General features: G+C 51.6%; 11 protein-coding genes across 11 annotated transcripts; 6 read left to right on the top strand and 5 right to left on the bottom strand.

Moving 5' to 3' along the window:
- Window positions 1-118: 118 nt before the first annotated feature.
- On the bottom strand, window positions 119-1,768 carry BO79DRAFT_289456 (WD40 repeat domain-containing protein). Its single transcript, XM_025688782.1, has 4 exons — window positions 1,534-1,768; window positions 1,295-1,460; window positions 559-1,224; window positions 119-475 (listed from the first exon to the last, which is right to left on the bottom strand). Exons 1-4 carry the CDS (start codon window positions 1,572-1,574, stop codon window positions 221-223), a joined length of 1,128 nt encoding a protein of 375 aa, XP_025536755.1. The 5' UTR covers window positions 1,575-1,768; the 3' UTR covers window positions 119-220.
- Window positions 1,769-2,033: 265 nt separating this feature from the next.
- Window positions 2,034-4,161, top strand: BO79DRAFT_154537 (putative G2/M phase checkpoint control protein Sum2; the record flags this gene model as incomplete). Its single annotated transcript, XM_025678751.1, has 4 exons — window positions 2,034-2,056; window positions 2,106-2,162; window positions 2,264-2,504; window positions 2,776-4,161. 4 exons carry the CDS (start codon window positions 2,034-2,036, stop codon window positions 4,159-4,161), a joined length of 1,707 nt encoding a protein of 568 aa, XP_025536754.1.
- Window positions 4,162-5,519: 1,358 nt separating this feature from the next.
- Window positions 5,520-6,988, top strand: BO79DRAFT_271598 (uncharacterized protein). The gene is made up of 6 exons (XM_025687361.1): window positions 5,520-5,718; window positions 5,779-5,861; window positions 5,922-6,066; window positions 6,149-6,184; window positions 6,251-6,848; window positions 6,925-6,988. Exons 1-6 carry the CDS (start codon window positions 5,581-5,583, stop codon window positions 6,963-6,965), a joined length of 1,041 nt encoding a protein of 346 aa, XP_025536753.1. The 5' UTR covers window positions 5,520-5,580; the 3' UTR covers window positions 6,966-6,988.
- Window positions 6,989-7,512: 524 nt separating this feature from the next.
- Window positions 7,513-10,046, bottom strand: BO79DRAFT_200020 (putative nuclear RNA binding protein; the record flags this gene model as incomplete). Its single annotated transcript, XM_025681463.1, has 2 exons — window positions 9,789-10,046; window positions 7,513-9,681 (listed from the first exon to the last, which is right to left on the bottom strand). The coding sequence occupies exons 1-2, from the start codon at window positions 9,813-9,815 to the stop codon at window positions 7,513-7,515; spliced, it is 2,196 nt and encodes a 731-aa protein (XP_025536752.1). The 5' UTR covers window positions 9,816-10,046.
- A 643-nt stretch (window positions 10,047-10,689) lies between these two features.
- On the bottom strand, window positions 10,690-12,734 carry veA (sexual development activator VeA). Its single transcript, XM_025689186.1, has 3 exons — window positions 12,678-12,734; window positions 12,415-12,585; window positions 10,690-12,342 (listed from the first exon to the last, which is right to left on the bottom strand). Exons 2-3 carry the CDS (start codon window positions 12,560-12,562, stop codon window positions 10,820-10,822), a joined length of 1,671 nt encoding a protein of 556 aa, XP_025536751.1. The 5' UTR covers window positions 12,563-12,585; window positions 12,678-12,734; the 3' UTR covers window positions 10,690-10,819.
- A 252-nt stretch (window positions 12,735-12,986) lies between these two features.
- Window positions 12,987-13,795, top strand: BO79DRAFT_220240 (uncharacterized protein; the record flags this gene model as incomplete). The annotated part of the gene is made up of 5 exons (XM_025683483.1): window positions 12,987-13,202; window positions 13,247-13,349; window positions 13,402-13,446; window positions 13,551-13,562; window positions 13,770-13,795. 5 exons carry the CDS (start codon window positions 12,987-12,989, stop codon window positions 13,793-13,795), a joined length of 402 nt encoding a protein of 133 aa, XP_025536750.1.
- A 2,768-nt stretch (window positions 13,796-16,563) lies between these two features.
- BO79DRAFT_230962 (uncharacterized protein) lies at window positions 16,564-17,705 on the bottom strand (the record flags this gene model as incomplete). The annotated part of the gene is made up of 5 exons (XM_025684128.1): window positions 16,564-16,601; window positions 16,651-16,812; window positions 17,103-17,165; window positions 17,375-17,469; window positions 17,647-17,705. The coding sequence occupies 5 exons, from the start codon at window positions 17,703-17,705 to the stop codon at window positions 16,564-16,566; spliced, it is 417 nt and encodes a 138-aa protein (XP_025536749.1).
- A 151-nt stretch (window positions 17,706-17,856) lies between these two features.
- Window positions 17,857-18,350, top strand: BO79DRAFT_289452 (uncharacterized protein; the record flags this gene model as incomplete). Its single annotated transcript, XM_025688781.1, has 2 exons — window positions 17,857-18,005; window positions 18,038-18,350. 2 exons carry the CDS (start codon window positions 17,857-17,859, stop codon window positions 18,255-18,257), a joined length of 369 nt encoding a protein of 122 aa, XP_025536748.1. The 3' UTR covers window positions 18,258-18,350.
- A 4,803-nt stretch (window positions 18,351-23,153) lies between these two features.
- BO79DRAFT_39766 (uncharacterized protein) lies at window positions 23,154-24,057 on the top strand. Its single transcript, XM_025689184.1, has one exon. It carries the CDS (start codon window positions 23,324-23,326, stop codon window positions 23,939-23,941), a length of 618 nt encoding a protein of 205 aa, XP_025536747.1. The 5' UTR covers window positions 23,154-23,323; the 3' UTR covers window positions 23,942-24,057.
- Window positions 23,905-25,364, top strand: BO79DRAFT_39770 (uncharacterized protein). Its single transcript, XM_025689185.1, has 2 exons — window positions 23,905-23,911; window positions 23,964-25,364. Exon 2 carries the CDS (start codon window positions 24,175-24,177, stop codon window positions 25,300-25,302), a length of 1,128 nt encoding a protein of 375 aa, XP_025536746.1. The 5' UTR covers window positions 23,905-23,911; window positions 23,964-24,174; the 3' UTR covers window positions 25,303-25,364.
- Window positions 25,365-26,288: 924 nt separating this feature from the next.
- On the bottom strand, window positions 26,289-27,751 carry BO79DRAFT_154542 (oleate delta-12 desaturase odeA; the record flags this gene model as incomplete). The annotated part of the gene is made up of 2 exons (XM_025678752.1): window positions 26,289-26,695; window positions 26,758-27,751. The coding sequence occupies 2 exons, from the start codon at window positions 27,749-27,751 to the stop codon at window positions 26,289-26,291; spliced, it is 1,401 nt and encodes a 466-aa protein (XP_025536745.1).
- Between the last annotated feature and the right edge of the window lie 48 nt (window positions 27,752-27,799).

Genomic DNA, 27,799 nt, shown 5'->3' with positions numbered 1-27,799 from the left:
GCCGTCGTGCGTCATGGGTGCATCAACTGGGTCACGTGTGCTCCTGCCTCCTTACTCGGTGCATGTCCCTATGTGCGAGTGTGCCTACTCTGTACATTTACAGAGATATTCTACAGATCTACGATTTGCCTAGGCCCTAATACTCCGCACGGCGTGGTAACATCCCTGTTGCTCGATTCGCCCCACCAACAATAAGCCAGGGCAAGCAACGCAACTGCACTCAGTCCTCGGCCATTAGTTCCGCCAGTTCCCGCTCCTCTTCTTCCGTCAGCATCGTCCCCGGGGTTTGTTGCTCTTCCTCGTCCTCCTCGTTGTTTTTCTTCGCCTTTGCTACTGCAATTTCAAGTTCATCGGGTTTCAAGGACCACTGGCGGATAGTGGCATCGATACTGACGCTGACGACAGTCGATCCGAGAAGCATGAGCCCCGTAACCTCTTCGAAGTGGCCGGAGAAGGTATGGTAAAGCTGTCCGGTCTGTTCAGTAAAAAGTATATATGTCAGTAAAATTCCCATCGCATAGGAAATAAAGCGGTATGGTACTGGTGATATGTACGTACCGATCGATTCCACACGCGAACCTCCTCATCTCGGCAAGCAGTGACCACCCAGCCTCCTTGTTCGTAGACTACGACATCTCGCACATAATCCGGGTGAGTGAGCGTCAAGTTGGGCTTCCAACCATCCTCTCTCACAAGACACTTGGATGTCTTGTCCGCCGAAGCAGTCCAGAGATCAGCGTCGCGGTCAAAGAAAAGCTTGTGCACGTTGGTATCGTGGACGAGAAGAGCCTCTGTGCCAGTAAGGTCCTTACTGCCAGTAGAAATGTCGAATTGACGGATCTGTCGGTCACTACCCGCACTGAACACAATCAACTCGGAGCTGTCTGAGTCGAGAGAGACGGGGTCGAGGGCGAGGTCCTGGATTCCCTTTGCATGACCTTTCATCACCGCGAGTCGCTGTCCGGTCGCAATGTCGAAGACAATGATTTGTGCATCGGCGCCTCCTGAAACAAGAACATCCTGACCTTGTAGTCTTGTGCTGATGACAGACCTTACAAAATCGGTATGGCCCTCATAGCGCAACTTCGGCTCCTTCGATTCCACATCCCAACTCCAGATCGTCTTGTCCCAGCACCCCGCGAACAGCAACCGGCCATTGGGGCTAAAGCAAATACTCGTGACGGGGGCAGTCGGGCCTTTGAAAAGAGCTGCAGTTTCACCGGTCTATAGGGAAAGAAACGGCTTAGCCCGGGTATTCGTAAGACACGCAGCAGCGAGAATACCATGCACCTACTTCGAGTATGACCTTCCTGACCGTACCACCACTCTGAGCTACATAGACAGACCCAGTACTCAGAGGATCGGCTGCGACTGCGAGGATTTTACTCTGAAGACGGATGGGATTGCCATTGGTGTTTTGGGACTTCACATCCTTTCGCTTCTGCTCATCAAGGGCGGCTCTGGGAGGCGTGGGGCATCAGCGACTAGCTTGCGGATAGGAGGAGCTGGGCGGTAGAAGATGGAGTGACGAACGTGGTTTGGAAGAAATCATCCCGGTGGGAGGATTGGGCCATATTGGTAGGAGGGGATTTTTAGTTGATGAAACTATTATTATGACCAAGAATAAGGAGCAGTAACCAGGAAATGGGGCAATGTAATAGCCAGATAAGACCCAGACAATGCCTAGGATGCTATCCACAAAGCCAGCTTTTGGTGAATAATGAATACTACTAGCATTCCCCGCTGACGGAGCTCACGTGGTCCGTTCGGGCAAAACTAACGAAGGAACTGCATGTTGAGCTTCTCCCGTCCACCGGAGCCCCAGCCTTTCCCACCACAAAACCTCCGTCGTTCCTTTTTAAACCTTTTCTCTCCCTCATCTTCCCTTCTTCTCTCTTCCTCCCACTTCCTTGCCCTTCCCCCCCTCCCACCTCCCTCCCCATTGAGCAGAGTTTTCCCTCCTCCTTCCCTCTCTCCCCCCTGTACCTTTCTTTTCTATCTTGCGCGTCAATCGCGCACACTCCCCTGTCAGCATGGATATGAACCATTTAATAGGGTCAGTGTTCTATGCCACTACTGGTCTGAACCAGGGTTTGTGCGGCTAGGCGGGAGTTAACACCTGGCAGTCAGCGTTTCAACCTGATCTCCAAGAGTGACATTCGGTATGTTCGATCCTTCCCTTTCCCGGCTATCTGGCCTTCCTACAGCTGCTTCGTCGCACCTGGCTGCACCCCCCGGATCAAGACTGACTTGACCTTGTCAGTTATGTTGGAACGTTGCATGAGATCAATCCTGAAGCATCCACCATAGCTCTGGAGAATGTTGTCTCTTTCGGGACCGAGGGTCGTCGAGGCAATCCCGCTGAGGAGATTGCCCCGTCGGCCAGCGTCTACGAATACATTGTCTTCCGAGGCAGTGACGTAAAAGACATTAGCGTAGCAGAGGACACGAAGGAGAACAGTCAACCTGAACCTCAGGTGCCAGATGATCCCGCCATCTTAGGGGTAAGTTTATCAATTCTTCACTTCATTCCAACCCTTGCCTACCCTTTGGGTGCTTTGCGTCCTCGGACTTGTTCCGTACGGACACTCGATCAAATGATGAAATATTTCGGATGTAAACTCACAGACCTGTTCCGAATTGCGCAAACAATTCATGTGGATATTTTCCGTTGCCTTCCTTCTGAATGATCGAGAAGCAAAGCACTTTTAACTCTGCCTTTTCACACATCTTCTCTTTCTCAAGTCATGATGCTAATTGAGTTTCATGAAACAGAGTATGTCTCGTCCGGGACCTACTTCCCAGGGCTTGCCTCCGTCACAACAGCCTCAGGTGCCTCGCCCGGCGCCTCCTGGCTACCCTCAACAACCGCCGTTCCAAGGCTTCTATCCTCCATATGGACAACGCTTTGGAGCTCCCGGTTTCCCTCCTGGACCTGGTTTTCCTAATATGCCGTATGGAGCCCCGCCACCAGGATGGTTTCCTCCCCCGGGTCAAGGATTCCCCCAAGGACCAGGCCAGTTCCCCCCACCTCAGATGCCTATTGGACCCCCTGGCCAACACCAGACCCCTCCTCCGCAGCGACAGGGGGTACCTGGCGCAGGCCCCGTAAATGTCCCTAAACCCACCTCTGAGCTTCCCGTTGGTGACCGGCCGTCCAGTAAGCCAGCCAGCCGGAATGCCACACCCGCACCTGGCGTCTCTGCTCAGAATGCTCCTCCGCCCCCTGTTGAATCGAAACCATCTGTAACGGAGGCCGTACAAGCCTCCAGTATTCCTGCTGCTGCCGCGGCTCCGACTCCGGCCAAGATGCCACCTACTGGACCCCGGAGCGGACGTGTGCAGCCGGCGATTCCGATCAATGCTCCCTCCAAGCCACCTGTTCCTGCTGTAGGCAATCCTCCTGTCGCTGGCGCTGGAAGCAGTGTGCCGCAAGGTACCGCTCAGGCGGCCATTACCGAGGCCACGCGTGCTGCTACGGCGGCTGTTGCGGCGGCAATGGCCAAGCTGCCCCAGCCTAACGCGCCCAAGAAGCCTGCGCATGGCGAGGTGTCCGTTGAAGGAGTAACGAGACAGATGGCGGAAATGAAGCCGTATGAGGGCAACCGCGCTCCCCGTGGTCATCATCAGCATCCCCGTGGACGTGGCGGCCACCGCGCTCCCTACCAGGGACAGTCGAAGAAGGTCGAGGTTCCTGATACGGACTACGACTTCGAGACTGCCAACGCCAAATTCAACAAGCAAGATCTGGTCAAGGAGGCCATTGCCACTGGATCGCCTGCCCACGAGGCTGAGACCGCTTCCATCACTAACGGGGACATTGAAGCGCCTGATACCAGTGCTGATGCATCCTCTGTGGCTACCTACAACAGGTCAACCTCTTTCTTCGATAACATCTCGAGCGAGGCTCGTGATCGCGAAGAGGGAACGGGAGGCCGTGTGGGCGGCCGTGAGTGGCGCGGCGAGGAGGAGAAGCGCAACATCGAGACCTTCGGCCAGGGTAGCGTTGACGGCTACCGGGGAAGCTACCGTGGTCGTGGCAGAGGAAGGGGCTATGGCCGTGGCCGTGGTGGCTACGGACGTGGATACTCCCGGGGTCGTGGAGGCCTTCGTGGAGGTCGCAACACTTCGCAAGCCACCGGTGTGCCTACCCAGACATAGGCGGTCCAATTATCGGCCTATTGTTACTATTTCATGTTGAAACTTATCACCATGCGTTTAGCGTTTTGAGTGGCTTTGTCTTTTTATCTGATTTCTTTCTGCGCTTTGGGGAGTATTGAAATCCTTCCACAACTGTCTGCTTCTGATATCCCTGGCGTCTGATGGAGCATCCTACGAGTACTTGAGCTTGGCATTGTACATGTCGGGACATTTCGGATTGTGATTGGGATCACTATGGGTTACGGTGGGATTGGGGAGCTTCGTGCCTGAACGGCTACGGTTGCATCTGGTGTCAAATTTGGCGTTAAATAGTCGCATGGGTTGGTCGTGAGCCTCCTTTGCCTTGCTTGTCTGGACGATGATCATGTCTTCTTTCTTGATGATGCCCGCCCGCGGAAAGGGCGAGGCTTTTGCCTGAGTCTGACACTCCCAGAAGCTGCTCTGGTGGACTCGAGTCTGTGTATCATACTACAAGATGATTCCCCTTCGCATGCAAAACCCGAAAAAAAGGAGGCCAATTGGTCTGCCATCAGGTGTCTTCTCGTAGTAGTTTATTTATTAGTCTACCGTAGTTGGTTCTTCAAAGCTGTCTGTTCTCGGCTGCGTCTAGTGTAGAGATTATAAAGATTAACATGCAGTGGGGGCAAGTCCGGACGGGGAGGCGTGCCTTCTCCCTTCTGCCAAAACCTGTTGAGCATACTCCCTACCGAGGGCCTCTATCTAACAAACCCTTTAAATTGACTTTCTTGCTCTCAAAAATCAGTCTAGTCAATTGAAAGGCTTAACCGCCCTCCATCATGCGGGGAGAGCTTGCTTTCCCCCCCAGTTCCGTGGAACCGCCGGAGCCCATCAACTGGCAAGGGTCCAACGAAGGCCACCAGGACAATCACTTAGTCTGCTCGCCTCAGAGTCTCTCCACTCTCAATCACTACTACATCACCCATCCCTCTCTGATTCGTGCGTCCTGGTTTGACATGCCCATCCTGCCCCATCGTCGGCAAAATCGCCTTCAAAAACGTGCTCCTTACCTCGGTCAAACTGCAAATGGGCTTTCCCGACCGATTATGTGACACTTGTGGGGAAAGACAGGCCCAATTTCTGGCTTGCACCAAATGGCAATGGCCAGTGAAATAGCATCAGAGAGTTCTGATGTGACGCAGATTGGACCGCGGAGAATCAGGATGCTCATCCGGTGTCCCACATCTCCCCTCACTGCGACACACATCGTTCTCTTCCCCGAAGGAGGAAACCGCAGCACGACATCTAGTCAGCAGCTGGTTTATATAGCCAGTCACAGCTAGTTTCTTCTCATTCTTCCTTTCTGGCACTTCAGACGCTGTGAGCGAAGCCATCCCTATCTGATAGATCTGAGTTGTCACCTCAAATCCTACCTATTGTCCGCCGGTTATACTACCTGCCATGTCCGCAACCAAATCACAGGTCCCTGACCAGCTCCCTTGGGACCCAAACTGTACCCAGTTCCCCTCTCGTAAGGAGCTTCCCAAGATTCCAGGTGCTCCAGATGAAGCTGCTTGGGTTTGGGGCAAGGATGATTCGGTATGTGACTAGTTGTTATTGCTCTGCTCCGAAACATATGTTAACGCGTTAGCAAACCAGCTAGGACGACTGAACCTGCTCACACCAGCAAGAGTCAAAGCAGCTGCCGCAGAGATCCAGACTGGCGAGATGATCCGTCTCGAGTGAGTGCTCTCACTACTCATATCATGTAAGCATCAGTGATGGCCAACAGTTCCACCCAGTCTCCCGCTGAACGTTCCGAACCCACCGGCATTCCATCGCCAATCCTTCGAGCACAACATCAAAGAGGTGGCCAAAGACGTCGTCTTCGATGACACATACTCTCTGAACACGCAAAGCGGCACTCAATGGGATGGATTCCGTCACGTATGATACTTCCCATATGAAGTCCTTCCCAACTCCTAGCATACCTACCTAGCTATCTATACTAACTACCAAACCGACATAGTTCGCCCATGGCGAATCCAAAACCTTCTACAACAACGTACGCACACCCCAAACCCAACCAAAACCACCACAACCCCAAACTAACCCAGGTTCAACCCACCAGACCAAATCCACCGACATCATCGGCCCCACCCCCACAGACCGCTGCAGCATCCACCACTGGGCCACCCACGGCATAGCCGGCCGCGCCATCCTCCTTGACTACAAACTCTACGCTGACACCCACTCCATCTCCTACGACCCCTACACGACCCACCGCATCACCTACGCCTCTCTACAAGCCTGCGCCCAATCCCAAGGCCTCGACATTCGTCCCGCCTCCCAAGGCGGAGACATCCAACCCGGCGACATCCTCCTCATCCGCTCGGGCTTCGTCGAGCGCTACAACGCCCTGACCCCCGAAAAACGCGCCCAATATGTCCTCAACCGTGCTCACTCCGATCTCCAGTTTGCCGGTGTGAGCCAGGAAGAACCTATTCTTGATTGGCTACATGATTGTTACTTTGCTGCTGTGGCGGGCGATTCGCCCACGTTTGAGGCGTGGCCGCCGGAGAAGGAATTTGGGTTTATTCATCAGCAGATTCTGGCGCTGTGGGGGATGCCGTTGGGCGAAATGTGGGATTTGGAGAAGCTCGCTAGGAGGTGTAGGGAGATTGGCAGATGGGTGGTCTTTGTGACGAGTGCGCCGGCCAATGTTGTGGGTATGTTACTCTCTCTCTCCCTGTCTCTTTTTTTTACTTGTTTGATTGTTGGGGGATGCTGATTTGTGTGATGTAGGTGGAGTGGGGTCGCATGCAAATGCAATGGCTATTTTGTAGGTGAGGAGAGTATAGTATCTGAGGTAGGTTGTGTGTATGTGTTTGAGAGACTACACATTTCAATGTTGGTGGTACCCATATACCTGAGTAGAGAAGATCTACCTTATGAGGTAAAGAGGTATACAACTACAGCATACATTACTACTCAGAAAGCAACAGCATCAAGGAATATATCATCAATGTTCAATTCATTATGGGTCATCACGTCGTTAGACTCGTCAAGGAACAATAGGAAATAGACATAGGAAATACCCCCCTCCCCTCCCACTCACTACTATCATACCAACTTGTTTCCTCCACTGATGCTATTCAAGCAAACAAATATATGGGTGTAGGATGAAATGCAATGCATCTGCATATACCCAACTCAATCCCTGTTCGCGCTCATCCATCATGCATCATTCTTCTTCAAACATCTATCCACGTTTCATCTGTAACCTTCCATAGATACCAATCAACTCCCACTACCCAAAGTGCGAGATACTCATATCACCACACCACCACACCAACGCGATCAGTCCAACTGTGCGTATTTATTGACTTTTCTTCAGAAAAAATCCTCCGGCCACTGAAAACTCCCCCTATTTTCTCCCTCCTCCGTCATCATCCCTCCCGCCAACGCCCGAGCCTTATCCCGCGCCTCGCGCTTCTTCCCCATCTCCTTGGCGATGCGTCTATCGACCTTAGCGGCCGTAGCAGAGAGATCTTTCGGGAGGGGCGGCACCGGAGGGATATATTCATAACGGGCTTGCTTCTTTTTACTCGGGGATGCAGAAGGAGAGGAAGAAGAAGAAGAGTGGGGGCAGCTCTCGACGATCTCGTTCTTCATTTCTGGTTCGATCACTCCCTGGGAGGTATCGTCCTGAGGGGTAGGGATCGAGTCACTTTGGTGGTGGTAGTCATGATTCTCTTTGTCGTCTTGGGGTGGTTCGCTAGCACTTGCGGAACGGAGGTCAGAGCGGGCCTTTTTCATGCGGAGGCTGGGCTGGACCCGGTTGCGCGAGTTGGAGGCTCGTCGGCGCGCCGAGGGAGAGCGGGTGCTTGCGGATCGGAGGGGTTGGGAACGACGTCGACCGCGCTCTTCGCCGGAGGAGTAGACGGTGGCTGATATGTCTTTGGATTGCTTGCGCTCGACGGAGCCGGGGCTGTCGCTGGTGAGCATTTTGGGGAGCTTGGTGCGGCGAGGGGTTGTGGCTTCCTCGGATTCCGAGGGCTTGTCGGTGCCTGGTGTTGTGGAGTGCTTTGAGTCTTTCTGTTGAGATGTCTTTAGAGACTCTGGGTCTGGGGATTTTCGTTTCAGGGATGGACTGTCTGCGCTTAGGGAGCTTCGTCCTTGACGCTCCTTAGGGGTCCTCGGAGTGAGATGTGGTGTCCCGGCGAGTTCGTGCGGACCGCTGCTGGGCGGGTTTGTCAAGGATGACACGGGGGCTGACGCATTCCTTGGGGACGTAGGCGAGACTGTTGCTGCGGCTTGATACAGCAGCCGCTCTGAAGGAAGCGAGGGAAGCGCCCCGGGGACAAATTTCCGAGGGTAGGGAATCTCTGGTAAGGGCATTGGTGCCAGCACCTCCTGCTCCTCACCCACCAGTTCGCGCAATTCTCGTCGGGCCCGCTCCAGCTTGATCTCTAGATCACTGACTCGCTTCATCAGCTTGGCTTGCCGTTGAAGTTCCTTGCGCGACTTTTGCCGTCGCACTGCGGATCCCTCCAGCTCTTCCGGGAATTTGTTTGAATCTTGTCGTCTCACCAAGGGTATGCCCAAGGACGATTTAGCTTTTCGTAATTCTTGGATCGATGACCGAAGGGAGTTGCCTGATTCTGTGAGCTCGCCCGAATTCTGGCGCGAATGAACTCCAACGGGCCTATATTCCAACTGCTCGGGAATCGGGTTCCACGACCGCTGGGGCGTGTTGGACTCTGCATTCAGATTTTGTAAGTAGCTTCCCTTGACGGTCCCCTTGTAGCCAGACTTCTTCAGCTCCGCATATGCCCTCTCCGCCTGACTCAAAGGGTCACCCGGCTGTTTGGCACCTCCGTCGGCCGGTCCGGCCTTTGATCCCCAGGCGCCGAATGGGTTGAACGCTGATGCAATTGCCTTTCCAAAGCGGAAGATTCCCGAGGGCCGCTGGCCGTTGCTGTTGTTGCGTACGTCATCGCGCATGAAGATGCTCGGCGGTTTCTCGCTCACGCTGTCGTTCATGCTTCCCTCTACAAACCGCGAACGTCGCCCACGAGCGGACGGACCAGCCTGACGCATATGCCTCGATGTCCGTGGGGAGCCATTGCTCCTGCTGTTCGCAGAGTGAAATGGTCTGCGATATCCCGTAGTGGTGGTAGTCGTAGTAGTCGCAGTCGTATTGCCGCCGCTTGGATTCTCCTTCGGCGCTGGGGCTTCACTATCGGTAGCCTGAGCATCATCTCGCTGCTGCAGCGGCCAATCATTTGAGCGCCGTCGTTTGGCCGAGTGAGCGGATGGCGATCTGCTCCGGGCAGGAGGCTGGTCCAGCTCCTCTGCATCATCGAAACGACCCGACTCATCGGTGCTGTAGCCGGACTCGAGGCTGGATTCGCTGACATTGCGCGCGTGCTTGCGAGTCCGGGATTCGCGGGCCGCATGGTCAGCGCAAATGGACTGCAAGGTCTGTTCGAGCTGACGGTCGGTGTCTAGAGGGTCGAGGTCCATGGTTGTGCTGGTGCATCCGGGATCCGAGGCCAACTGTTGTCGGGGAAAATGATGGGTCAGATCTTTTGGTTCACACAGTATCCGCCCGCGCAAGGGAGGAAAGAGTGGATGCTATGAAGTAGAAAGAGGGTCTGACTTACCTCGGTCGCAGCCTCACGATCCGTCATCCCGTCAGTCACAACGTTCCACTTCGACGGATAAGTATAGAAGGATAGGTCATTGGACACCAGAGAAAGCGCGAGACAATGGATAAATAAAGAGACCGAGCGATGGAGACAGCAACAGGGAAGCGAACAGACGGGGAAGCCGGAGTGGGGAAGATGGCAATGATGGGTCGGTCGTTCAGCTGGTAGATGTGGCCCGGGTGGTCGGCAACAAGTCTGGGATAGACTCGTAAGATCTGTCTAGCGGTGAGAGACAGATAGTGAGAAGAACTGATGGACCCGAGCGATTGGGATGGTGATTTGTTGTTGACTGTTGATTGTTGATTTGTTTACTTTCCCCGCCCGAGTTCCTGGGCCAGCCGCCAAGCCACACCAGGCCGTTTTGGCGCCAAAAGTCAGGGCTAATCACATACCAGAGCGACGGGCAAACAATGCTCTGGCCTGAAGAAAGGCATGTGCACAATAGCGCTTTTTTATCCAAAAATGAATTAATGACAAATGAAATGGATGGATGAAGAATGCAATGCGCTGGGAGTACGAAGCACCGCTCTAAATATGGGCTGCAGAATCGCCGAGCTTAAACGGTCACAACACAAGGAAATAAAACTCAAATCGGCCCGGGCAGGTTTCAACTTGATGGGACTATTGGCATTTACCGTCTGCGCTTGGTTTCATGTCTCAAATGATCCCAAGTCCCCACCCAGGATGACAAAAGAAGGACCGACAAAACAATGTGGGGAATATGTATGAACAAAAAAGCAGGTATCACAATCATTTACAAAAAATATCCAAGATGCCAAGGACCAATGTGGTATAAACGTCAAAGACTGGTGTCGTAAAGAAATTGGAACTTCCCTGGGACCGTGTACCCAGACCGAGAGCTCCCCCAAATCCCCTACCAATCCCCCAACCCAAATTACAGATTCAATTGCACGACCAGACGCCGAGACTCCTCCCTTGTATAAACAGTGCTGTATGTATGCATGATTTCCCTTCTGTCGAGTTCATTATATGGCCGGAGAAATTTTGGTGGCCATCCGCCCGTTGGCCCGCTTGTATGCCATTTCGTCCCGGTCGCTGAGTAGCGCCGCCCGGTGAACGTCGGATGGCCTGCGGTCCGCGCTGGGGTAGCTGTCGCTGTCGGGCCGCATGCCATTGTAAAGTGGGCGCTCGCTATGACCAAACGCATCCTCATGAGGTCGCTTCGAAGACGCTGCCGTGCGGGTGTCCCACAAGAATCCCCTGGGTTCCCGGTTCGAATTAGGCGCCAGATTGCTCGGTGGCTGCGGCAGATTATTCGAATATTCGGCAGAGATGGATGCGATGGGCGGAAGTGAAGGAGCGGCATTGGAGGGAGTTGGGGCGCGAGGTGGCACAGGATTGGCCATAGCTCGATATGCAGTAGGATCTGAAGGATGCAATACGCGGATAGGCGGCAAGGGCTTCGAGTAGGTAGAGCGCTCCGCCGGCAATCGAGAGGGGGGATAGCCAGAGGGCATAGTCTCGTATTCGGTGCTTGTTGAAGGGTTCCTTGTGTGAGTATAAGTCGGATGAGGAGAATAAACCTGAGTTGGCGTGGTTGCGGACTGAGGAGTTCCAGGTAGTTGCGGGGCAGGATACTGAGTCCGCGTCGCGCCGAAAGAAAGATGAGAAGTGTAAGAGGAACTGCGGGACGAAGGCGCGATGGGAGCAACTGGAGTGGGTGTAGAAGAGGCCGGTGGTGCGGGAGCAGGCGCCGGCGGAATCGCTCGTGGATAAGCTTGAGGATTCGGGAAGCCGTACTCCGTGGCAGATGGCCGACGAGGAGCCTCAGGCCCATAGGAGAAAGCTGGGTCCACGGACCCAATGCTGGTCGATCGTGGACGCTCAACAGGGTTTGCGTAGGCGTCAGGGGTTGAATACCGATCCGGAATACGGCCGCGGTGGGATCGTTCCTCGTCGAAGTCGTAGTCGTCAGATCGCTTGTCGCCACGTCGTCTCATACGGACGTCGCGCCTGATACGGACGCGGCAGCCTTGCTCTGCAATGATGCGGCTCAAGGAAGTGCTGGTGGTCAGACCGGGGAACTTCTTGGCACTGAAAACCGTGAACGGGACCGAGACGACTTCGAGACGGAAGTTCAGGAACGATTTGGGAATTGAGGGCTTCCCCTTCATCATTGGTGACCGAATTGGTGCGCTTTCATCCGCATCCTTGCTGTCCTTGGTCTCCTCGTACAAATGGAAGCTCAACCGATAAACACCTTCATGACGGACGGAAAGGTCGGGAAAGATGAAGTATCCAGCCTGAGACGGGCGATCCAAGTATGCCACTCCCGCCACCGGGACACCTGTGAGAACGGGAAACGTCGGGGTTGGGGCAAGCCGTCCTTGCGCCATGGGGCGAGCAGTTTCTAGCGTAGCAAACAGGAAGAAATTGGCGTTGTAGGCGAAGGTGATATCTGTCTTGTGCACGTCATCGTTCGGATCGGACTCGAATATACGCAGCTCGACAACCGGTGGGGGATCAACAGGGCGACGGTCCGCAGATGCTAGAAACAGTCAAACATAAGTCAGCCTGGTCTCCAATAATGTCCGCATTGCGTGCAGGGAGTGATGCGTACATTTGGCGCCGGCACCGCATGCTCTTGCACGTTCGGGCTGTTGCATAACATTGAGCTTGTATGTGATTCTTTTGCCTTCACGAGTAATCCGGCTGACGGAATGCTCCGTCTCGTTCACCGGAGGCGAAAGGGGAGGTCTAGTAGCCATAATGTACAGAATGCTCGATTAACCTGCTGTGACATTAGCATTCCCATCCTAAGCCCGGTGCGCTTGCCGCGGCAGGTAAAATGATGGCAACCTGCTCCAACCACCCAGTACTTACTTCGGTCTAAATGGAACAGTAACTATATCGAAGCAGGCATTGAAAAGTTGTGCTGATTGATTTGATGGTGATTGTCGTCGTCCTCCTTTGCCAGTCTCTAGGCGCGACCGAATGTAAAATCTATGGAACCGATCCGGCGGTTGGAAGACACGGACAAGACTTGGCGAGTGGTGAGGTTGGAATTGATATCGGTCGCTCCAAATTATAGCGGATCGGATCACAGTATGGAAGTGTTCGACTATAATTTGAGAAAAGAAAGCAAGTGGATGAGAGAGAAGTAGGGTCTGTCGTGGGTGGATAAGCGACAGAATGGCCGATAGCCTAGCAATTGACCCCAGCGGGCTATGGAGAGGGAAAGGCAAGAGAGAGAGAGAGGTGAGGACGGACGGGAAGGGAGAGAGATTGGAGATGGATGGGGTCGATGGAGGGATGGATACCACCAAGAAGAAGCAGCGTGACCGACAAGAAGAGGGTGAAGAGGGAGGGGGGGGGGAAAGAAGAGATACAGACAGAGAGAGAGGAAGAGTAGGAGGGTGGCAGAGTCAGCCGTAACGAGATGGTTCGAAAAGGCAGATGAGGTGCGCTATAGCGACTATACCTACCATGGACCACACCCACTTTGGCGGGTGGAACTGGGACTGAGAGACTCACACAACTTGACCTTCTGGCTGGGTAAGCCGGCTCCGAGGGTGTGGGTGTAATTGGGTAAAATTACCCTGCTCAGCGGACGGCCCACTTCCGGGTCTGGCTCTTACAGTCTTTTTTGAAGGTACGACTTTCTCCCACTTTAATCACCCCAAGTCTATTTATCGACTGCAATAGCTTCTCTACTACTCACTTACGAAGCATCCACTTACCTTACTTATAAAATAGTCCGGCTTCAAGGTACGAAATTGTCCCGGAGAAGGGGGGATTTTTGAAATGATCTCACAGACTACTTACTTATTACTTTGTAATTCTCCACGCCACCATCGTGACTACTAACTACAAATTAAAGTGGTCATTCGTCATACCATACATAAGTAGTACTTAGTGTTCGGTTTTAATACATCTCTGGCACATTATTATTTTCACGTACTTAACTTCCCATAGATTACCCGGTCACCCCCCAAGGATGAAGGAGACTAAATCTGCGCTACTGAGCCGGAGGGGTGGGTACTGGGTCGGACTGAAAAGGAGATGGGGCCAGAAGAGGGGAAACGCAGCCCGGCCGATCCACTGGGAGGCCACGCTCCTGCTTTAGCCCAAGTGCTAAGGCAGCGGTTAGGTTCAATGGGACATTGCAATCGCGACTGCGACCCTCTTGGCTTGCCTTTTTCCTTCTTGTATAGGAAAAAAAAAAAAAATAAAGAGATAGAAAAAATAAATTGTGAGAAGGAAAAATGCAAATTTAACCCAAGAAAGGCAAAATGAAATAATCAGGCATTAATTCCCCATAAGAGCAAACAAAAAATACTTTACAAATCTTATCGGTAGTCGCTGAGAGCAGTGGGTCTGGCTCTGGGGGCTTTTCCGGCCGGGCGGGAAGGGCAAAGGTCCGTGAATTTCAAGAGAAAAAAATGAGGGGGGAACGACGTCTGTTTCGTATTTGGGAGCAAAAAGAGAAGGGGGCTTAGTTCGGATATCTGATACTAGGAAGATGACCTTTTTGGCACCGGCAAAATATTTACAGGCCTTGCAATTTACGAGGTCTGAACTCCCTGGTCGGATCTTCTTCATGAATTAATTAACAACGACTACTAGTAAGTAGTACGTAGTTAGGGTCGACTGGGATGAATAAGTAAGCAAGCCTCTTGGAATACCCAGGTGCTAACTAGCGACATAAACAGCTTAGTGAGCTGCCATCCTTGATAAGCGACGCAATTTGAATGGATGAAACTTAATCGAGGGCGAACCTTCTCAAATTGCAGCTGGGCAAAGGGGATCCTGTCGGCATCCCAGTTCTTGGTAGATGCTCGTAACTGCCAGTTGCAAGCGCTCAGCTTAGGCCCGGCAGGCTAAACTAGACTCCAGGGGGTTGTCCGGAAGGGCGATCTCTCGCGTCAAACTGGAAGGTGATTTTCTGGCGGTCGCGTCGCTTCCAAATCGATGGACATTATGGGGCACCCGGTCGGCATCAATGCTATTGGGGTTTCTTTCCTGAGATCTGTAGCTTAGGAAAGTCCCGGCACGGAGAAGAGACCGAGAGGCACGTCTGAAAAAAAACTGGAGAAGAAGCCCGCTTTTCCCCCCCTTCCTCCCTAACTTACAAAGCTCTTACTTTATCCGGGTGCTCTCTATAATTGGGAATGTTCTGCAGCACGGACTTTACTCCCTCGAGATGGATCAATAATCATACGAATAATCATCAGACTGGGGACAATAATAGGTGGATGACCATCCAGAAGAAGACTTGACCTTAATCGTATGGTCAAGCTGACTTTTGTCTTTTTACTTTTCAGCTGGAAGTGGGAGTGAGTTTACGGCACGGTGTAATTAACCAGAGTGTTGGTAACCCACCGGACTTCGATCCAGGATGGGCTCATGACTGATCATTGGATTCCGACAACGCTTCACATGAGACAAGTGCTTACCCGACTCGACCCCCTGTCAGTCACGTATAACACGCTGTATTATTGGGCTCGCAATTACCCAGTCCAGCGGGCCGGTTGCTTATCCCAAATGCCTGGGAGCTGGGAAAGAAAGAGGAGCTTTGAAGGATAGCGGGGTTGGTCAATGCGCTCTTTGTCTTCTTTTCATCATCGCTAGCCCTTTTGCCAATCCTGCAGGTTTGCGTGCTATCTATCTGCTGCACTGGGGATGGGCCAGTCTCAAGAGAGGGTCGGCAATCCTGGGGAGGGTTTGCCCCATTTGTCAGTCGGAATCGAACGTTTTGACATTATGCTACTCCGTCCTCTTGTGCGATCTCAGGATTCATTAATAGTAGGCGTAGTTGCTTACTTTGGCACTTTGCCCAAAGCGGCCTGTCACTGGACCGCTGGTTGGTGAGTAGCCCTGGGATAATTATGGCACGCTTTTTGAGTTTGGCTAGGTCCTTCAGTACGCTGTGTGCTCCGAGCCTGGAGCCAATAATCTCGAGATAGGAGATATTCGAATCTTCCCCTGCTATTCAAGGCGTAATACGGTCGCCAAAGATGACTACTACTCATTATTCGTATCAATACGGCACCCTACTCATGGGTACCTAATTAGGGCTGGCCACATGCGAACTACGATGCAGCAATGCAGGTTCCATGCTCTGTTTTCCTCTTTCTCTTTTCTCTCATCTAGGTAGTAAGCAGGCAGTCATTCGTGAGGAGCAGCTGGGTGGCAGATGAGCGAATGACAATCGTCCGTCCGTAAATGGTGATTTCCGGTACCGGCCGAAGGCGAACCAAACAACAATCCGAGAAAAGCAAATCTGGCACCGATCGAAGCACTGACGATCTTAACTGAAAACTACAGGAGCCTGGGATGTGAAATCCTGTCGCAGCCCCCTCCGAATAAAATTGGATCTGCACGAAATGGCCTCTAGTAGGGAAGCCCGGACTGTTCACGGCTTTCAGGGATTATTCCCTACTTAGTGACCAACTAAGCAGGTCGTCAGCTCGACAATGGGGGGGGGATTGCCCCAGCCCCGATCGCAGAACACCCGACCCCAAATCGTTGGAGGATTTCTTTGGTCCTTCAGGTAATTTAGCCTTATGAGCCTGGCGCCTGCAGGCCCATCTAGGCCGTGGTCTTGCCTGCTTGGGATTAGCATCGGATCGCAACCTGCGAATGACGATGGCTGCTCAGCAAATCGGAAGCTGAGACTCCACACCCTCCTCCTGTGCCCACCTGCGACATGATTCGACCACTGCCAGCGACTCCACTGAAACTGCCCTGAATGGGAAAAAATCAAGCGTCAGGCGCCGGCTTTGCCTGGTCCGTCCACCCGTTTGGCTATGGCCCTTGACTCATGAAAACCAGCCCCGATCATCGTGTGCCGTACTGTGGTAAGTAAGTCGGATGGAGGACCTATGGATGGAATGGATGGCTGGATTGTGGAAGGTTTCATTCTGCCCCACCCAGACGGTCCGCACCGAATACAGCGGCCCCATTCCAGCCAATTTGACAGTTTGGTTCAGCACCTCGGCTTTAGGCAGGCATTGTCCTACATTCCACCAGACGAGAAAGTAGTTGAAGACCTACTACAGCATACTCAGTCCGCTAAGTATGTATTATGTATTCTATACTATTCGGACCTAATTAGACTGCGACAAGATGTTGTGATCACACTGTTTTGGAGCTCTTGACGGTAGGTCGGAACGTGGATATTCGTTCTGTAACATACTACTATTACTCCATACTCAGGTGGATTAGTATGCACATAGTCAGCTTGGAGCTAGCTAGTTAAGTATGACATGGTCGAACCGACGTTTACCCTAACCACTATGAATAGACTTGGTTCCTCAGGGGTAGCTGTGACAAGTTGCGGGATAACGGTGTGATGGACACCTCGTGTACCTGCTATGGTGCAACCACCAACCACTGCTCCTACTACTACTGCTACTACTTACTACTACTCCGTACTACTCAAGTGCTACTATTTTAGTGGCAGGCGGACCGACTGACTGATTGACTGATTAACAGACTGACTGCGTGACTGACTGTACCCTCCTACCGGAAAAGAGAAAAGAAGAGAGGGCAAGAGAGAGAGAGTCCCGGGCCCACACCGCACCTTCCCCGGCAGAATCTAGTCGATTTACGGGCGCCTATCACCCCTGCGTTTCGGACTGGAATCTCAATGGGGACTTTTCTCCGGGAAGATCTCCATGTCAATCACTCTAACCTCCTCCGTCTCCTGCTCTACCTGGGGATCATAATGAGGATCAATTTATGGTTAGCAGGTATAGTCTCGGCTGTTTATAGGGAGAGTCAGTCTGGGATCATGTCATGCTCTCCCACAAGGGGGGGAAAAAAAAGAAGAAGAATAGAGTGGGGAAACCCCAAGAAGCCACCGAAAAGCGATGATGACAGCGTGCATCGGCCACCACCCACTTGCATCGACAGCCTGCTTCTCCTGTCATTAATCCTTCATTCATTCAGCAGCAACTAATTGCGACTAGTACATGGTAGGTAAGTAGGTGCCTTGTGCTCCCATCAATCACCACCACCACCACCACCGTTGTCATACCAAATTGATACCGTTGCTTACATGCGTGCCGCCGAGACATGGCACCACCGTCCGAGCGACCCATTCATTCTGCATGAGTTCCAGAAAGCTGCCGGATCCGTGCCGGTGCATAGTAGCACTACTAGACCGTTGACTTTCTCTCTGGTCGTTGGCGTGTACTTCCACCTGAAGTATGTGCATCCAGGCCCATTAACTTTTCCAGTCGAGGCATCCAAGGCAAGCATGTTGGACGCATTCCGTGCTGTGAACTTCGCCAGCACTCTGTCTTCTGGGTCCGGATGCCTCTGCTGCATAAGCCGAGTGTGCGCTATCGAGACAAATTGGCCAGTAACCACCCTGTCGGGTCTACCCGCATGGATCTTCCTGGTTGGGCTGCATGGGTCATGTGTGGTGCTGGGTGTCTGGTATTTGGGGAGGCGTAACAGGTAGCGTGTGAGAGAGCAAGCGAAAGACAAGTTACCGGGAAATCGGGCACATACTTGAGCAGGTCCTTCCTGAGGTTATCACATTGAAACGGTTATTTTGATCTCTGGAAACATCATCACCAGATGGATTTACACACACACAAGTACTTTGCGAGCCACGACGCTAAGCCTAGCTTCTAGCCTGCTTGGGGGGAAACGGGGCGGCGATGTGGCAATGCCACCTCACCACACCATCACAATTATTGCATTCAAACCCTCAAAAACTCTCCTATCGACACTCTTCTGTCGCATTATCTTTTCCATCCCCGAGTATCTCGGACGGCGACATTCGGTCCTAGGCAAGAGTGTCTGTTGTACAACCTTCATTTTGAGGCGCTCTCGGGGATTAAAAAGCCACCCACCGAGCTCCAAACGGAGTGGTGGTCGGCAAGACGTGTGCGCATTCCTCGCATCTGCAGGAGACTCATCCCTGCCCTCTAACCACATCGATCGTGGCAGACTACCGATTACTTTACGAATGGCCCCCGACTGCCTCCTCCTCTTTCTCCCCTCCCCAATTTGGATTTTCTCCGCCAAATTACATACCGAGGCTCGAGTCCAAGAGCTTCTTCCCATCCCATAATCAGTAGCGGGGATGGATCCGGTAATAGCAAGGTATTTCATTCACAACTTACATACTTGGCAGGTCTCATGGTCTTCCACTGGTGAGTAGTTTGAAGGTCATTGGAGAGAATAATATATTATGGAGTAGTAGTAGCCGTGCGATCACCAGTGACATGACAACGCTAAAAGCAAAATAAAAGAAAAAAGAAAGAGTAAAATGAAATTAAAGAAAAAAGAAAAAAGAAAAAAGAAACGCACCGACTGAAACCCTCTCGTGGACCATACTTGAGGTACGAAAAAGTATATTACTCCATACCATCCATCCATCCATCCATTCATTCAAATCCCGTTGCAAATCCCGCGATCCACGAGGCTTAGTATGCAAACAAAAGTACCAGTCCCTCCCAATGCACCTACCTATCTATCTATCTATCTATCTATCCATCTATGTATGCAACTAACTAGTTACTATTTCCGTAAGTAGGATACTTACCATCATATGCACGATTATAATTCTGCATCTGGCACCACCATCACCACCATCACCATACTGTATAGTTAACACCAGCCCTTAAGCAAGCGATCGATGCACAACACATACTACTACGACAGCTTCTTTATTCTCATCCTGGTATCCATCTATCAGTATCCAAGCACTAAATTGTATGTTCATTATTCTTTGCGTAGATCTTCATTTAACAACCAGCAACCACCCCCTCCTCTTTTGTGGCTGGGCGGATCGGCTTTAATCCTTCCTTGGTAGTTAACAAAATATCTGATAAAAATAAATATCGAGATAATGAAAATAAACCCCAAGGATCGAAGCTGATCGTAATGTCTTCTTTTCATGGGAGTTATCCTGAGAGAATGTGCATACTGAACTATGGATAACTATCCTCATCATCATATAGATACAGAGCTGCCATGTACTACTAGTGCGTCGTATAGTAGAAATAGCTACAGAGGAGTGCATCTTAGCTTCATCATCATCATCATCATCATCATCATCATCCTCCTCCTCCTCCTCCTCCCCATTGATGCTCCACTCCGGAGGAAATAGTTTATCTATCTATCTATCTATATTTTCATGGCTGTCAAAATATTGAGCCCTGCACGGAGCTGGATGTCCCCACCTCCCCATCCGTCCTAACATGAGTTAGTTAGCTATGACTATTAGCTGTAGCTATCTATCAACTAACTAACTATCGTACTTACTTAGTACCCTCCCCCCTCCAGAGACACTTAAGCATGTACATAATCTACTCACTAGGAGTTTGACTAGTCTAATTATGTTCTAGCTGACCGTTATTTTTCTTTTTGCCCTGAACTACTTACTATACGCGACGCCGTGGTATCCGCGTCCCCACCCAATGTGATGCATCGAGTCCCCTCTTCTCCTTTCCCTCCCTCGTATCTCTCGGGATAAACGGGAACGGGATGTTCCAGATTCTCTCCAATCAGCGTGAGTGGTGAAAAGAATTTGCTTGGCTTTTATTCGTATTTTGGAAAGGTACAGGACGGGCACGGTGTCGGGATTTGAATATGCCTCTGGTGATTAGGTTAGAGGCCTTGCCCTTTTCTCTCTGGGTCGCCGTTGAGCTTGGACGCGGCCGCGGGTGCGCTGTTGTCTGTGCGTGCCTGGGCGGCCGGTGCCAAATTCTGGGGTGGGTTTGACTGATTCTCTGGTGCTGTGTGGTGCAGAGTGGATGCTGTCTCCTTTGCACTGGCAGTGTCTGTACCATGCAGATGGGATAGGGGATCAACCGACTTCGCTCTCAAAATCGAGGAGATACCGCCAGTAACGCATCACTAAACAGTAGTCCAGACCCTCTCAGACTCTTTTGGGCCCTCTCAATTGGGTTAGACGTCGCTAGATCGAGAATGTGACTATAGGGTTCGATGTCCAGGAATTGGACGCCATTGTGCTCAGCCGTGCTGGAAATCTCTCCCACCAATGAGATGACCTTTCTGGCACAATATAAAGGTACGGAATTTGGACCTCTTTAGGGTCTCTTCTGCCAAGGCATTCATGATCTGCTTGGGAATATGATGTCTCTTCTCTTCATCCGCAGTACATGTGAACGAAAGCTCGGCTACCTAACTAGTTGGAAGAGTGTCATGCCGTAGACTTAGTTGCCTTGTTCTCGACAGGATGCTCTGATAGTCCGGTAAGCACGGTACCCACCTCTGCAAAAGTCCAGTCTATCTACTGGGCTCCAAGGGTACGGGAGACGACGCATTCCATGCGGCGTCTGACAGCCAGATTCTTTACCGAGCTTGGTGAGGTTAGCTGTAGAGTTCTAGTGCATGTATAAGACCCATTCGGCTTTTCGTGCTTGTGCTTACCCTCGATAGTCCCCTCTGAAGCACCCTGTAGGGGTGAGAGCATCTTTTTGGGACCTCTACACGTATGTGAAGCAATTTTCAAGGGGATAACGTCATGATCTTCCATTAAGGTCTCAGGTCAGCAGGCAGAGACATCCCCATGATCAAGTCATCAGCGCAGTGGCCATGCTTCCAGGTTCAAGACAGCTCCTGGTCAATGCAGATCGGTGTTAGAACGGAGTAGATCGATTGCCCTTCGAACCTTCCTTGTTGCTAAGATCAATGCATATTAACCTGAGGAGTAAAGGATCACCTTTGATATTATCAGCAACATCCATGTGATAGGCGAAAATTACGAGGCTGTATGAGGTGTGGCATGTTTCATGCTATAGTATCCCACTAGCCATATCTCAGTATCCTTAGTCCAATATCCGAGCAGGGCCTTCATTGCCATATGCCATCCTTACCTACCCCAGAATCATGCTAGAGGATGTTTTAGGTTCCTGACGCAAGGAGCGATGGCCACATACCCATCCGTGTCTCGGCTATGTCCGTCACTGTCAATCTGCTACAACCCCTATGGGTGATTGCGTTTCCATGCTTGCCTGATACGCTCATCCAAGATGCACCATGTGGCTGTACACAAATTCCGTCCCCTTACTTCTTTCATAGTGCGAGACATATCATGGATTCCGGCATAACTCGGTATTTCTATGTCCGGATAACAATATAATGATCACTGTACGTTAAGATGGGCAATGTACGTATTATTTAGGATATGTGGGTTCGGAGTATGTATGTTAGTGTCCAATGTGGGATAGACATCATGGTTCCCATAGAAGGAAGGGCAAAACACTTACTTTGCCAGCACATTAACTGATACGGGTGTGCTCCGCGTCATCATTGGACTTTCGTCTAGGGCTTGGTACAGGTGTGCAGCTGATGTGTCGCAAGGGTCTGGGAAGGGAGGCACTGTTGACAATTTGAGTGAATAGTTGGGCACAGATGCACCCTATATCCACCATTCTTAGTCGGTCACCAGAGGAGAAGATGCATAGTGGCGTAATTGCGGTTTTTGAGTGTTGTCGACGTCGATCCAAGGCCTCTGACCGAAACTTTGAACACTTTGATGTTATTCCTACTTCTAGTCATGGCAACATGTCGTTGTCATGCAAACAGACAGGGTGGATGCGTTCACTTCCTTACATTCAGCTTATCATATTCTGTCTCGCGCGTTGTTCTCCAGTCTCGGTGCACATGATTGGGTTAAGTTGCCTTGCAAGTTCGCTGGTGAATCCCGTAGTTTAAACGACTGCGAGTCAGGTTCAGAGGACCTAAAACAAACCCTCTGCTTGAGCGCTGCTGAAGAAGAGCATAACAGTCAGTCGAGCATACTGAAATAAATGCATATATGTGAAGACCAAGGGATGAATACTGATGTGCTAGTCCTCAGACAAGTTATTGGCGCAGTAGTTTCAGCTCTGCTTCTAGTACCGGTGTGCGGACTAGGATGTTGATTTGACAAGTGACGAGCACTGTTCAGAAACAGGCAGCGAATGTCATGATAAGAGAATACCCATCTGGAGTTGCTGTAAGCCAGTGTTAGACACTGGCACAGCCTTCTATTCTCAGATAGTCCTGCTGCTGCACCGGTCACGGATGGATTGTCGACTCAGTTGATGAAGTCAGTCACGACAGCCAAGTTGGGAGAATGCTCCACATGCTTCTGGTAACTTGACAAAGTCATTCAAAATTCCAGAGCCCTGATGCAGATAATAAAGTGTAGACACTGGCCTTCGAGAATAGTGTTTGGCAGGAGATAGTCTTGTGGCGGCGAAGAGGCAATGATTGAGAGGATCAGGGCTTTCGTTGAGAACCTGTACTGCAGTGACAAAATACTAATCTTTAAGTTAGCTCTCGTACTATTAGTATTAACCATCGATATGATGGTGCTCTGCATCCGACATTTATGGAGTAAGTTGATTGATGGTGCTGATCATCATGCCAAATGACGGTATGGTGGGATAGATATATAATCGAGTGCTCGGGTAAGTATGCAATCAACATCATACTTGTAGTATGAGGAGTTAGAGTCCACTATATATTTAGATAAGTAGGAGTAGCCTGGAATATACATGACTTTGATAGTAAATAAACTTCAGGACAACTTCATAGAAAGTGAGTCGGAACCAAAGAGTTCCAAAAAGGGAAGCCGCTGGGCGGCAGCACGTGGTCCCGCGTTTTCTCCGCGTCGCGCACGAGATGACCGAGGGTCTCCAGTGTCGACTTCCTCCACCTCCACGCTTATGGATCTTTTGTCGGTCCTTCCGGACTTCCCTACCAAGCCATATGCTCATATTCTCCCGCCTCTTGAGCGAAGCCATATCAGCACGGTCGACTTGATCACTCTCGACACTCTCGAAGTCGCAAAGCGTGCTCGTGTCCCTCCCGCCGATGTCCGCCGCCTGTCCGCTCAGATCATAAGAGCTCTCCATCATGATGTCGGTTTCAAGGAAAACAGAGATCCCGATGCTGATGAGCCAAGCTCCAGCCTCAGTGTCGACGTTCCTGTCTTCCCAGGCCCGACAACCAAGCTAGACCTATCACAGTGGAGCGCAATTAGTACCCTCGACCCCACGTTGGACGCTCTGCTCGATGGCGGCATACCGACGGGTTATGTGACTGAGGTAACTGGTGAGAGGTGCGTATACTCGCTCCCCAGAGTGAGTCCATTCGTATTCGAGACGTCCTGACCTAATGGCTAACCGGTCACAGTGGGAGTGGAAAGACGCAATTCCTTCTCACCCTTCTTCTGGCCGCTCAACTCCCTGCACCTCGTGGCCTGGGCAAGTGTGCCATATACATCTCCACAGAAGCTCCATTATCGACACCACGGCTTTCGCAGCTCATTGAATTCCATCCATATCTCTCTACCTTGTCTCAAGCCCGCAAGCCTTCGCTGGAGAATATATTGTCCATCAATGCCATGGATCTCGAGGCACAAGATCACATCCTCAACTACCAACTCCCTGTCGCAATCATGCGATATAATGTTGGACTCGTGATCATCGACTCCATAACTGCAAACTACCGGGCGGAACATTCGTCCCATAATCTGTCGGGGTTGTCCACACGCTCTGGCGAGCTTGCCAGATTAGGCCAGATGCTGAGGAACTTGGCTGTGGACGAGAATGTCGCAGTTGTAGTAGCGAACCAAGTTTCTGATCGCATTGAAGCTGCTGGCAGGCATCCAACACTATCTCGTTTGAATGGCGGTGCCATCTCACCTATTCCTTCCACACAACAGCAAGTGCTGTCGTCACATCACGACTCAGAAGCTGCTACACCATTATCAAGAAGTCGACCTCTTGAGTCCCGAAATGTTGAATTGACTCCACATAATCCTGTCCTCCAACCATCACCCTCTAGTCTTCCCTCATCACCGTTCACCACGGAGGATGATCCGCAGCAGCAGCAGTTCGACGGGTCATACCTGATTGGCAACCCTGTACGAAACGAGATTTTGAGTCTTCTACACCAACAGAGGTTCTTCACTGGGTGGGGTGACACGCTACAACCTACTATTTCAAGCCTGTACCCAGCTTTTCAACAAACCGCACAAAAGACCCCAGCTCTGGGCTTGGTTTGGTCTACCCAGATTGCATGTCGCATTGCACTGAAGAAGGAGAGCCGCTTCGTGGATTGGGAGGCCATCCTAGAGGATACCTTTGTCTCCAGCGAAAAACAATTGCTGCCTACAGCAAGAGAACAGGCTAATGAGCCTTCGGAATCACGAGTACCAACGGAGAGTGAAGAACATACTAGAGCGCACAGCCCTGCAGTCTCTGCACCACCGGACGAGACCGATGCAGTAGACGAGAAGACGAATCTCGGTGTCCCGAATATTGTCCGTGATGATCATGCAACAACTGGGCAATCCTTACCAATGTCAACACAGGCAGTTACACGAGGCGTCCGGAGGACCATGAAACTTGTTTTTGCCCCCTGGACTGCCGGACCAGTCACAGAACAAGGCGAAATCCAACACGAGGCGGAGTTTGAAATCTGGAAGGGTGGGCTGAGGGGCTGTACAGAAGATTTTGACACCATATAGCACGATATTCCCTGTCACGATTTACGACACGAACAATATATTTCTGACTCACTTTTTTTCCACTTCCTACTTCTTCTTTTGAATATACTTTTTCTTTTTGTAAAACCGTCCGAGGCCTTCCTGCTGGATACTGACCAGGGGTCTCACCTGTTCCGGGACTAGCGTCTGTTTTCGGCGTCTGGCGGAACGGGCGCCCCCGCAGTTTTGTTTCCTTTCTTTCCTTTGCCCACCACCACCAACTAACATTAACTTAACTCACCCAAGGTTTAAGCTCTTCAGTGCCCTTCCCACACGCCCACACTATTCCCACCTTAATTTTATGCTTACTTTTTGGGTTGGGTCAATGTGATCACTAGTGCCCAGGTGTCAGCCTCCCAATAGTTTGTTGCTTTCTTTTTTGATGCGGTGGGTCCGTCCGGACGCTGTCAGCCAGCTGGGGACTTGCTGAGCTTCTCCCATTCCGCTTGTTCGTTCGACCCTTCGGTCTTCAGTCTTCGGATATGAAGGATGCTTGGTCAGACATACGAGATCCAACTCTGACCGCGAAGTAGCAGTCAGATTGTCCATAACGATGGTAACAGAGGTCTGTATCGAGGTCCGTATCGAGGTCCGCTCAAAGACAAAGGAGAACTAGAAGATTACTCGATTCGAGCTGCACTGAAAGCGTGAAAGCTGTTTGATGATCATATTACGCGATTCTCCTCCGGATTACATTCATAATAATGGACGATTAAATCAGACATGACGTTGGCCCTTCTACACGTTCAAATCCTTACCCCATGTTCCGTATACGCCTTCAGCTCGAAACAACTCGCAGTTGGTCTATGACATAACAACAACAGGAAGTGTCATACCGTGGCCCATGTCGATCCTGCGAAAGCACCACGTGATGCGGAAAAAAAGAAAGTTGACGAAAAAGGTAAAAAAGAATTCCAAGAAAGAAAGAAAAAAAAGATATCACTCGTTCTATGTACGACAGACATGCTCTATTTTTCAAGCTTGGCAGGAGGAACTCCAATGCCGTTCGTGTTACGGTAGAAGAGCACTCCGGAGCTCTCACCCTTGGCACCCTCGGTGGGCTCAACCCAGTGGCACACACGGGCACTATTCCAGAGAGCCTTGAAGAATCCGGTCCAGCCAGTGTGGGCCTCAGTCCGGTAGTGAGATCCCATGACCTTCTTGATGGCCTCGCTGGCCTCATCGGCGTTGTAGAAGGGGATGGTGCTGACATAGTGGTGGAGAACGTGGGTCTCGATGATACCGTGGAAGATGTGACGGCCGACGAAGCCGAAGTCACGGTCGATGGTGGCAGCGGCACCACGGGCGAAGTTCCAGACATCAGGCTGGTAGTGGGGGAGGGTGGGGTCGGTGTGCTGGAGGTAGGTGATGGCGACTATATGTTCCGGTCAGTATTCGTTCCAGCAATTGTGCCATTTTGTTAAGGAAGTAACTTACCCAGCCAGTGGTTCACCCAGAGGTAGGGGATACCGTACCAAACCAGAAGGTTCATCCAGCCGAACTTGGAGCCGACCAAGTACAGAATGCTTCCGACAATGGCGAGACCGATGTCACTCAGGACGATGAGCTTAGCATCCTTGGCCTCGTACAGAGGGCTAGACGGGTTGAAGTGGTTGACACCGCCGAAGTAGCCGTTCTGCTTGCCCTTTCCACGGCCCTCAGGCTGACGTTCGTGGTTGTTGTGGCCAGTGACGTTGGTGAGCAGGTACATGGGCCAACCGAAGAGCTGCTGGAGAAGGAGGTTGGAGGCAGTGGCGATGGGGGTTTCCTCCATCAACTCATTGAGTTCGTGCAGAGCCTTGCCGACGCGAGTGGCATACTGCTCGCGGGTCTTGGGCACGAACACCATGTCGCGGGCAATGTTACCAGTGGCCTTGTGGTGCTTTCCGTGGGAGATCTTCCAGGAGAAGTAGGGCACCAGAAGAGCGGAGTGGCAGATCCAACCAACAGTGTCGTTGAGAACCTTGGAGGGAGAGAAAGCCTGGTGACCGCACTCGTGAGCCAAAACCCAGACACCGGTACCGAACAGACCCTGCACGATGGTGTAAAGAGCCCACAGCACGACTCTTGCGGGCTTGTAGGGGACGGTCTCAGGGGTCACGTAGTTGTGGAAGACATAGAAGATGGTCGCGAGCCAGAAGACATCCCGGAAGACATAGTACAAGCTGGTGAGAGCTTTGCGCTCATAGCAATGAGCGGGAATGGCATCACGGATCTGCTTGATGGTGTAATCCGGGATCTTGAACTCGTTGCCATAGGTGTCCAGCATCTTGCCGCTGGCCTCTGCCTCCGACGCCAACGACGACAGGGAAGTGGACGAAGGGGACTGGCGAGGGCTGTCCAGCGGGGAGGGGGTGACCGAGCTGGGAACGGACGAATCCGTAGCATTGCGGTGCAGCGCAACGCGCTTGGGGAGAGCTGTGGAAGACATGTTGAAGCTTGCCCACAAAAATGTGTTCTCGAGCTCGAAGACGGTGAA

The sequence above is a fragment of the Aspergillus costaricaensis genome (assembly GCF_003184835.1).
Source record: "Aspergillus costaricaensis CBS 115574 unplaced genomic scaffold BO79scaffold_28, whole genome shotgun sequence".
Lineage (NCBI taxonomy): Eukaryota > Fungi > Ascomycota > Eurotiomycetes > Eurotiales > Aspergillaceae > Aspergillus > Aspergillus costaricensis.
The sequence above is the reverse complement of the archived record's forward strand: the minus strand, read 5'-3'. Positions and strand labels throughout refer to the sequence as shown.

Coding starts and splice junctions, on each gene's coding strand:
- BO79DRAFT_39770 (XM_025689185.1), top strand. CDS start 24,175: ATGGATCTCGAGGCACAAGATCACATCCTCAACTACCAACTCCCTGTC.
- BO79DRAFT_289456 (XM_025688782.1), bottom strand. CDS start 1,574: ATGGCCCAATCCTCCCACCGGGATGATTTCTTCCAAACCAC. Junction 1,461..1,533: donor GATGATTTCTTCCAAACCAC/GTTCGTCACTCC, acceptor CACGCCTCCCAG/AGCCGCCCTTGATGAGCAGA. Junction 476..558: donor TTCGCGTGTGGAATCGATCG/GTACGTACATAT, acceptor TTTACTGAACAG/ACCGGACAGCTTTACCATAC.
- veA (XM_025689186.1), bottom strand. CDS start 12,562: ATGGCTACTAGACCTCCCCTTTCGCCTCCGGTGAACGAGACGGAGCAT. Junction 12,343..12,414: donor ATGCGGTGCCGGCGCCAAAT/GTACGCATCACT, acceptor GACTGTTTCTAG/CATCTGCGGACCGTCGCCCT.
- BO79DRAFT_271598 (XM_025687361.1), top strand. CDS start 5,581: ATGTCCGCAACCAAATCACAGGTCCCTGACCAGCTCCCTTGGGACCCA. Junction 5,719..5,778: donor TTTGGGGCAAGGATGATTCG/GTATGTGACTAG, acceptor TTAGCAAACCAG/CTAGGACGACTGAACCTGCT. Junction 5,862..5,921: donor GGCGAGATGATCCGTCTCGA/GTGAGTGCTCTC, acceptor AGTTCCACCCAG/TCTCCCGCTGAACGTTCCGA.
- BO79DRAFT_39766 (XM_025689184.1), top strand. CDS start 23,324: ATGACTTTGATAGTAAATAAACTTCAGGACAACTTCATAGAAAGTGAG.